Source organism: Periplaneta americana, chromosome 2 (assembly GCF_040183065.1).
Source record: "Periplaneta americana isolate PAMFEO1 chromosome 2, P.americana_PAMFEO1_priV1, whole genome shotgun sequence".
In the NCBI taxonomy this organism is placed as follows: Eukaryota; Metazoa; Arthropoda; class Insecta; order Blattodea; family Blattidae; genus Periplaneta; species Periplaneta americana.
The window spans coordinates 35,466,123-35,476,206 of NC_091118.1; the positions used below are offsets into that span (position 1 = coordinate 35,466,123).

The 10,084-nt window shown below is 37.7% G+C and overlaps 1 protein-coding gene and 1 non-coding gene across 2 annotated transcripts; both read left to right on the forward strand.

Moving 5' to 3' along the window:
- Positions 1-3,306: 3,306 nt before the first annotated feature.
- Positions 3,307-7,913, forward strand: LOC138695261 (uncharacterized). Its single transcript, XM_069819703.1, has 3 exons — positions 3,307-3,553; positions 4,535-4,768; positions 7,505-7,913. The coding sequence occupies exons 1-3, from the start codon at positions 3,407-3,409 to the stop codon at positions 7,856-7,858; spliced, it is 735 nt and encodes a 244-aa protein (XP_069675804.1). The 5' UTR covers positions 3,307-3,406; the 3' UTR covers positions 7,859-7,913.
- Positions 7,914-8,020: 107 nt separating this feature from the next.
- On the forward strand, positions 8,021-8,093 carry TRNAY-GUA (transfer RNA tyrosine (anticodon GUA)). The gene has a single exon. It is a non-coding gene; the product is annotated as a tRNA-Tyr (tRNA).
- The last annotated feature ends 1,991 nt before the right edge of the window (positions 8,094-10,084 follow it).

Sequence of the window (10,084 nt, forward strand, 5' to 3'; positions counted from 1 at the left end):
CTGTTTTGAAGTCACTTAGCAATGAATCTAACTCTTGCATTCATATGGTATTTGCTAGAGGAATAGACTTGTTTTCTTGCATGAATTATATTTCTTATTTCTCTTATCATATATCCACAGTAATGGCTTTCCAACAAACCAATCCAGATGAAACAATAATTTCATTGTAAATACTTGTACAGATATACGATATATATTCAGTAAACAAATAAAGGAAAAAATCAATAATACAACACATAAATTACATTACATTTATTTCACCCTCAATCATACTCACAAACCTTGTAAATAACAAAATCTGAATATCATAATAACATGGTTTCATGGAATCACAACAATGACTTTACATCACTAATAAAAATGTTGTAAACACATTCATTACATAACTAGTTAGGTAATGATAGTTCTGTTACGCAACTAGTTAGGTAATGATCATCAAATAACATTTGTCATCTACTTCTAGTAGGAATCAGTAAATGTCGTCCTTTGAAAAGATATTAGATTTCTTAGGCTTTTAGCCTTAACCTTTTCATTTCAGAAGCGACTACAACTCCACGTACTTACTTACGTTGTACTCGCACATTAGAGATCCTCCAATTAAAAAATAAGGAGGTTCCCTGAATAAAATTGCACTGTTAATGCCTAATCAGGTCATGCCTGGTTAAATGATTTTCAGTAAAAATGACCAAAAATTCTTAATGAAGTTGATACGGTATTTATTATAATCAGTTATTATAATAATAAATTAGTCATTATTATAAATAACACTCAGGAGGAAATTAAACGCAGAATAAATATGGGAAATGCCTGTTATTATTCGGTTGAGAAGCTTTTGTCATCTAGTCTGCTGTCAAAAAATCTGAAAGTTAGAATTTATAAAACAGTTATATTACCAGTTGTTCTATATGGTTGTGAAGTTTGGACTCTCACTTTGAGAGAGGAACATAGGTTAAGGGTGTTTGAGAATAAGGTTCTTAGGAAAATATTTGGGGCTAAGAGGGATGAAGTTACAGGAGAATGGAGAAAGTTACACAACGCAGAGCTGCACGCATTGTATTCTTCACCTGACATAATTAGGAACATTAAATCCAGACGTTTGAGATGGGCAGGGCATGTAGCACGTATGGGCGAATCGAGAAATACATATAGAGTGTTAGTTGGGAGGCTGGCGGGAAAAGACCTTTGGGAGACTGAGACGTAGATGGGAAGATAATATTAAAATGGATTTGAGGGAGGTGGGATATGATGGTAGAGACTGGATTGATCTTGCTCAGGATAGGGATCAATGGCAGGCTTATGTGAGGGCGGCAATGAACCTCCGGGTTCCTTAAAAGCCAATAAGTAAGTAAGTAATTAGTCGTTATTATGTTCGTATCATTGTGTTTCAGAGCTTCAGGCTGAAATATTTCTGCAAGTTCCCTAGTTGTCAGAATGGTTACAATACAAATGTTAACGTTAAACCGGACTGAAGAGTGCAGGATTAATCAGGATTTGGGGTTGGGTTTAAATGCAATTATACCTATGTGCCGAGTACTGCCATTTGTGGCCGGATCAAAAACCTCATCATAAATGGTGCAGCCATGGATAAATATATATTCATCCATGGTGCAGCTTGAGCTATCATGCCTAGAAAGTGATGGTGCCTACTATTGTGCAGTACCTCCACAAATGTACAAGTACCCAAGATGTGTGCAAGAGTTTCATACTGTCTGCAGCAATGCTGACAGGATACTGTCTTGAGATCTGCCTGACAGGGAACGTATTGCAGGCACACCTGCTGTCATTTTAATTGCTCCTGTCCATTTGGAGTACAATAAGCCCTTATGATCACTAATCCACTTGTTCGTATGTATATATTCTCCATATATTGCGACACCTTTGCCTTTGTGAGGAAGTTGGCTCCACAGAATTGCTTTTTATTCTGATAGCTGTCGTCAGGGGCGGATGCAAGGTGGGGGGGGGGGATTAAGGGGATATATCCTCTCCCGAAATTTTGAGAAAAATACGAAACAAGAAATAAAAATAATATTAATTTTAATTCGTGAATGTACATAGGAATTAGAGAGTTTTCCACGTAAATTCTCTTTGCTAAAGTGTTAAATTCCAAGAACTGCAGGAAGACAAACACAGCGTTCTTACTTCAAGACAGAGAGTCATGAAAACTATTTTAGGCTTTTAATTTTCCTTCTCTTCTTAGACTATTTCATTAGTCAGCTCAAGGATAGGTTTTTAAATCATAAGGGAATTCTAAAGTCCATACAAACTTTTCTGCCTAAAAGCATAGTGCGAGAATCAGATGAAGATTTAGAAACTGCTGTTGAGGCTATAAAGATGTGGAGAAGAAATTTCCTTGATCAAAAAATCTTCACCTAATACCTACTGATTTTAAATCATCTTTGAACAGGTGCAATGAAATTATTTTTCTCTGCACTCGCAAGGCACTGAAACTTTTCTGCACATTGCCTGTCACTACAGCAACACCAGAACGGTCGTTCTCAACATTGCAGTATTTGAAGACTTACTTGAGGAGACAGATTAAATGCACTGGCCTTGATGTATATACATAAAAATGTAGAAGTAAAAGCTCATTAAGTACCGGATGAAATGTCTAAGAAGCCTCGTCGCCTTCTTCTGTAAATGTCATTCTGTCATTGTTTTTGTATTCAATACAATGTATTGCAGTCATTGTAAATGTTAAAATTAAAAAATTATGGTTTATTTAACAATGCTCGCAATTGCCGAGGTTATATCAGCGTCGCTGGTGTGCCGGAATTTTTTCCCTCAGGACTTCTTTTACATGCCAGTAAATCGACTGATACGAGGCCTGTCGCATTTAAACGCCATCGAGCTGGGTTGGGGTAGAACCTGCAACTTCGAGCACAGAAGGCTATACCGACTACGCTACTCAGGCCAACTTGTAAATGTTTGTGACTCGGAGACAAATTGTGAGTATATAAACTTATTTCTCATTACTCCATTTTTACTATCTCCTCAAATCCCTCCCCGAAAAAAAATCCTGCGTCCACCCCTGGCTGTCGTCGAACTCTTCTTACATCAAGTAGAAGGAATGTGTCAGGTTTATATTGAGGAATTGACCAGTGATAATGCAGCCAATTATGTTTCTCTATAGACTGATGAAATAACAGACATAATCAGCAGAACCCACTTTGTTATTATTTTATTGCATATAAAGCTGCTTGTATACGATAAATTTTCGTCAAATTAGATGCTTCACAAGACTTTTCAAGATATGTCAATACTTTACAAGTTTTATTGTCAAATCACTTGCAATACCTTAAAACTATTTGATCGTCTTGAAAGTAAATAAGAACATGTTCTGTAAACAACTACTTGAAGGAATTGATCATATTCGAAAATATTATGGCGCCAAAAACTACAAAAAAGCATGGCATCCTGGCCGAGGGAAGTTGTTTGCGAATTAATACAGTTATATGAATTAAACTCATGCTTATACGCCGTGGGTTCTTTGGATTATCATAATAAAATGAAGAAAAATAATGCGTACGAAGAAATTGCAAGGCAGATATCCCGAGTAAGTGCCGATACATGTATTTGTTAATGAAAAAGATTCTAACCTATAACCTAGGCGAATACTAATAGTGAATATTTTGTTTTATAATGATATTCAGTGGTAATATTATTTGTTTTAAGATACCATACAGTTAATAGCCTACAAATGTTGTTTTATATAGTCTAGTTATTCTCGAAAGGATTTGGCCTATATATTGTAATATTTGGCAGCAGGTAGGCCTACATAGGTTACAATAAACTTAAAGTACATACATGTATATTTCAGAATCTATGATAATAGATGAAAAGATTCATTCATTCATTTATTTTATTCCATAGATCTTACATGAGCAATGAAGCTTTAAGATGTGGAACAAGTCAAAATTTAACAAATTACAATTACAATTTTTACAAATTTTTACAGTTTTACAATTTAGTAATTTTCTACAATTTTGTGCAGTTTTTTACAATATTTTGGCGAGATGTAGTGAGATGAGGTGAGGTCCGAGGATTCGCCAAAATATTACCCGGCATTTGCCTTTTGGTTGGGGAAAACCTCGGAAAAACCCAACCAGGTAATCAAATCAAAGGGGTTGATGCCGAGGACTCGCCATAGACCATCCGGCTTCAGTCCCACGTAGTAGTCAGTTTAATTACGGAAGTACGTTTATGTAACAACTTGAAGTCACTATTAATAATACATTACTAGTAATTAAATTTGGTGTTATCATTTATTAACTTTTGACATTTTAAATTAAATTAGCTACCGTAAAATGGGGTGACTTGATACACTTGGCGGTGACTTGATACGTTTTGTAGGTTTATGTTTCGAAACGAAACATCAACCTATAAAACGTACCAAGTCTCCCAGCATATAAAACGGGGAGACTAGACACGCTGGGAGGACTTTATACATTTTGTAGGTTGATGTTTCAGTTCCGAAACATGAAATTACAAAATGTATCAAGTCACCTCGTTTTACGGTACATTGCTATAATTACAGCTGCGGCCGGGTACAACTGCAGAAGATATAAGATCCAAAATAAATGGCTTAAGAACACAGTTCATGGCCGAAAAGGGCAAAATAAAAAAGTCCCAACAAAATGGATCTTCTTCAGATGAAATACATGAACCTGCACTCTGGTGCTACAAACTGTTGGAATTTTTAAATCCACATCTGAAGAAGAGAAACAGCACTTCAAATATTCTGCCAGCTCACCAAAGTGTTGACTTCAGTGTAAGTATTGTTAAAAATTGTGATGTAATGTTCCTGCTATAGCCTATCAAGTCTGTAGGCCTATATATTGGTTTGTAACTTGAGTTTGCGATAGAGTGACCAACTCTCCCATATTTGAGCAAATTTTTTGGATCCTCCAACCTCCCATACTGATATCCTAATCCTTCCGTATTTTTCTTTATCAATCATGAGTGCTAATTTCTTAATGTAGGTGCTAAATATATTTAGATTAATATTAATGGTTTTGTAGGTACCACTCTGCTCTCGAAAAAGCTAAAAGTTAGAATTCATAAAACAGTTATACTATTATCAGTTCTTCTGTATGGTTGTGAAACTTAGGCTGTCACTTTGAGAGAGGAACAGAGGTTAAGGGTGTTCGAGAATAAGGTACCTACTTAGGAAAATATTTGAGGCTGAGAGGGATGAAGTTACAGGAGAATGAAGAAAGTTGCACAATGCAGAACTTCACGCATTATATTCTTCACCTAACATAATGAGGAACATTAAATCCAGACGTTAGAGATGGCCAGGGCATGTTGCAAGTATGGGTGATTTTAGAAATGTGTATAGAGTGTTAGTTGGAAGACTTGAGGGGAAAAGATCTTTGGGGAGGCCGAGGCATAGATGGGAGAATAATATAAAAATAGATTTGAAGGAGATGGGATTTGATGGTAGGAACTGGATTAATCTTGCTCAGTATAGGGACCGATGGCAGGCTTATGTGAGGGCAGCAATTAACCTCCAGGTTCCTTAAAAGCCATTTGTAAGTAAGTAGGTACCAATCAGTACAGTAATTCTGTTCTGGTGTTCCTGGATTGTTTGGTGTAACTGTGTGCATGTATGGTTGTAAAGAGTTTTTTCTTTCAGTCTGCATGTCAAGATAAGAAATTAAATACTCTGTGGCATCCTGTTGACAAATATAAAGACGTTAAAACTAAAATCATTGACATTTTAAAATATTATTGTACTCAATATTGAGACATAACTAATATTTTTATTGTAGTTAAATAGATAGATATATATTATTTAATGTAAACCATCCAATCAATCAATTATGGTTTCACATCCCAAACAATTGCGCTAAAATTTGTCGTGACCAAGTCTCCTGTATTTTTACAATCAGAAATTGGTCACCCTAATTTGTGATGATACACTTCTAGCAAAATTGAAATATTTCATAAACACTTTCTTGATTGCCATAGCAGCCATTTTCAACCAGTGTGCCCTAAATGATCTGCTGGTTTGCTACGAGAAAATAAAAATAGTGAATCTTGTCATAGTAAATTTGAAAAATAAAAGTGAAAAGAATAGTACACTGGTGAGTCCACAAGAGTCAACTTTCTGTGAACACAGCTCAAGTTAACATTTAGTAAACGCATTCCCTCCAAAACCTTCAAAATTCCCCCCTGGTTGGGAATCACTGGTTTAGATTACACGAGTGTGCTATGGGATTTTAAATTACACGTTTAGTGTGCCACATGAAGAAGGCTGAAAAACACTGTTATAGGCTATATGTATAGCGATTACCTGCTCTCTGAATTATACATACAGGAAAATTAATGAATGTATCTAATTCAACCTCTTTACACAAAAGATTATGAAGTGCGCATGCTGCCAGAGTGATTGTTTCAACTTTTTCTGGTGACAGTGCTATTGTGGTCAGAAATATGCGAAGATGATTAGCCAGGGTACAAAATGCATTCTCCTGAGACAAATCTCTCATGGGGAATGGTTTCATTGCATGCCTTTGAAGAGGGAATGCATTGTCAGCCACTGTCAGAAATGGAACTAGCTTGCCTCCTCTCTGTAAAAGTTCATCATTGAGAGATGAAGTGATTTTGCATTGAAAGCCGCTCTCTCTCTGAATACTCCTCCATCACGTATACTCTCATTTACCTCTACATCGAAATAAATTAATATATAATTGGAATCAACCAGTCCTGGAAGAACAATGCCCTCATTTCTCATAAGTAGACTTCTTCGTGAATAATGGTTGTTAATGATACAGTATGTGTAATGCTTTTATTCGTATTAAAATCAGCACACATGTCTGATTGTCAACCTTGATCTAAAAAATTAAAAGTATGTACAGTACAATGTGTCCCGCGCCATGGCGTCGCGGTCTAAGGCATCCTGCCTAGGACTCGCGTTACGGAATGCGCACTGGTTCGAGTCCTCATGAGAGGAAGAAATTTTCTCATGAAATTTCGGCCAGTGTATGAGATCGGCGCCCACCCAGCATCTTGATGCACTTGGGGAGCTACGATAGGTAGCAAAATCCAGTTGCGAATGCCAGCTATAACTGTTGGGGGGATCATCGTGCTAACCACACGATGCCTCCATTCTGGTTGCATGATCGTCCACCTCTGCTTCGACATGTGGGCGTAAGGGCAGCAGCCGGCTGGTCGGTCAAGGCCCTTCACGGGCTGTAGCGCCACGGATTATTATTATTATATTACAGTACAATGTGTTTTCCCCATTTTTTTAGAATTTCGTATTTACTGGTCACAACCTTGTTCTGGGCGGCTATTTAATTATAAAATATTGCTCCAGCACTCCTTGGAGCTCGAAATACAATATTCTTTCTGTCTAACGCTACAATGCAATTAGGAAAATTCCATGTGTTTTTCATTTCTGTAGCAATTTTCCTCCATTCTTCACTAGTTTTTGAAATAAAATTAGTTTTGTTTGCTATGTTAATTTAAACCAATGTAATTTTTATGGCATTTGTTCCAGAATGAGGAGTCCCAATGGGTTATGTTAGAGAATACTAACGAAAACGTTGCTTCTTCAGTGGAATGTGAAATACTCACTCAACCATCAACAAGCATAGCCACACCACCTAGCCAGTCTAGGAAAAGGAAAAGAGAACTACTTCATGGAGAGGAATTTCCAAATCTGATACCTCAGGAGAATGAGTGTGAAGTTGATGCTTTCGGGAAATTTGTGGCAAAGAGTGTGAAAGATATAAAAAAGAAAAGCATAAGGAGAAGGGCTATGTTGGAACTGCATCATATTATTGTGAAATATCAAGATCAAGATGAAGATGAAGTTGAGGCTGACGCTGAGGAAGACTTTAATGGATTTTGATCCTAATTTGTATATTTATTAAATAATGTATTAATGTTTATTTATTAGAATATTATACATTTATTAATTTGTCATACAGAATAATATCTGTAATATTGACAATATTTGAGAAGAAAAATTCGCTCCGGCGCCAGGGATCGAACCGGGTCCTTGTGAATTGAATTCGGCGTAGCTCAGTGGTCAGAGCGCTTGGTATGTAGAACCAAGGACCCGGGTTCGATCCCCGGCGCCGGAGCGAATTTTTCTCCTCAAATATTAATTTGAAATAACTACTGAAGCTTTCCTGGCGACGTGATAATTCGAAATTTTCTCGGGCTTCCAGCCAGGTCATAAGTTGGTGATCCACCGACGTTTCGAGGATGTTCATCTTCCTCATCTTCAGGGTTAAATGATATCTGAGGGTACCCAGCTCCTTAATTTATAGTGCCAGAGGGAGTCAGCCGAGGAGCTGTGCGCCAATTGGCTGTTATTGGTGCGGACCACGGCGAGAACGCGGCCGACGTGTCGTCTTGCTTTGTGCGTTCTGGCTGAATGACCTTGGGTCTCACGGTGGGCTCGGCGGATGAGTTCTCATGTGTCCTCTGCTGATGACGGCCCGTTGTCCGGGTGGTGAGAAATTTAATAGCCGGTGCCCATGCCGCGCTTAGTTGGAGACCCGAGTCCCGGTTCAGTTTATCGCGTTCCGCCGCTATGGCCAGGGTTTCTTTTACTCACGGAACGCGGTAACCTGAACTGGGACTCGGGTCTCCAACTAAGCGTGGCATGGGCACCGGCTATTAAATTTCTCACCGCCCAGATGACGGGCCGTCATCAGCAGAGAACTCGTCCGCTGAGCCCACCGTGCTAGGTCATTCAGCCGGAAAGCACAAAACAAGACGACACATCGGCCGCATTCTCGCTGCGGTCCGCACTAATAACAGCCAATCGGCGCACAGCTCCTCGGCTGACTCCCTCTGGCACTATAAATTAAGGAGCTAGGTACCCTCAGATATCATTTAACCCTGAAGATGAGGAAGATGAACATCCTCGAAACGTCGGTGGATCACCAACTTATGACCTGGCTGGAAGCCCGAGAAAATTTCGAAATATTAATTTATTTATTAGGTTTATGTTCATTATTTTGTTAATATACTGACATCAAGACACAGGGATTAATTTATAGGTCCCAGAAATATTATGCACATTATTAGGCATAATTATACAGTAAATCATGGACAGGCAAACTTGGCACAGCATGACATATTACCTTCCCCCCACCAATACAGCTTAGGCACACGCTACCTGCGAGACAGAGGACCGTGATGTGTGTGTCATATCAGATGAAAGAACAGATGAGTCGCAATGAACTGTTCATTTTCAATCCCTGATGGCATACATAAAGAATATGGCAATGTCCTTGAAAAGCTATAAGAAGAAATTAAAAAAAAAAAAGATTCCAAGATGACAGGAATTTAGAAAAGTCATTTACTGTAGTTTATTTTGGAATCCGTTTGTAGTAGAAAATATTGAGGGTTCCTCTCGGGTTACAAATGGAAGTAACTGAACTTAAACATGACATGCACATCAGGAATGTGTATTCATCTCTTAGGAAATGATATATTTAGGAAGTTTCAGAAAGATAAACACCCACATATGCATGATTTCAGATTCCTTTTGTCACATAAATATCACGAAATCTTCTGTAAGGTCAAATATGTTGTTGTTGTTGTTTCAATGCCTTGCACCTAGCAATGAAGCCATTACCATTCGTGCTCTCCAATACCTCTGGGCTACAGCGTCTTCTGCAGATAGTGCATTGCAGGTCTTCATGTAAGTAAGGTCAAATATAAGCAACAGAAACTTGAATTCGGCTCTGCTACTTGGGACATCAAATTTTATCCCAAGAATTACGTTAATAATTCAGAGCAAATGTTAACCTGCTTTTTGCGGTACTGATACTGTGTACATTATTGCAATAAAATTAAAAATTAATTTCATAAAAGCAAATGATTAATAATTTATTTAGTGCAGAAATTGTTGTCAAGAAGTTTTATGTTCCCATTATTGTATATTGTATTGCAGTAGCTGAGAAAGTTAATTCATTTAGCTTATTACTTTTCTCGATGTCTTAGATTGAACATTCTGCTATGTTGTAGTGTATGATTAAAATTAAAATTTAAAATAATGCAAATATATAGCACTTGTAATTGAAGGGCTCAGTGCAATAAGGTGCTAACCCTCACTTTT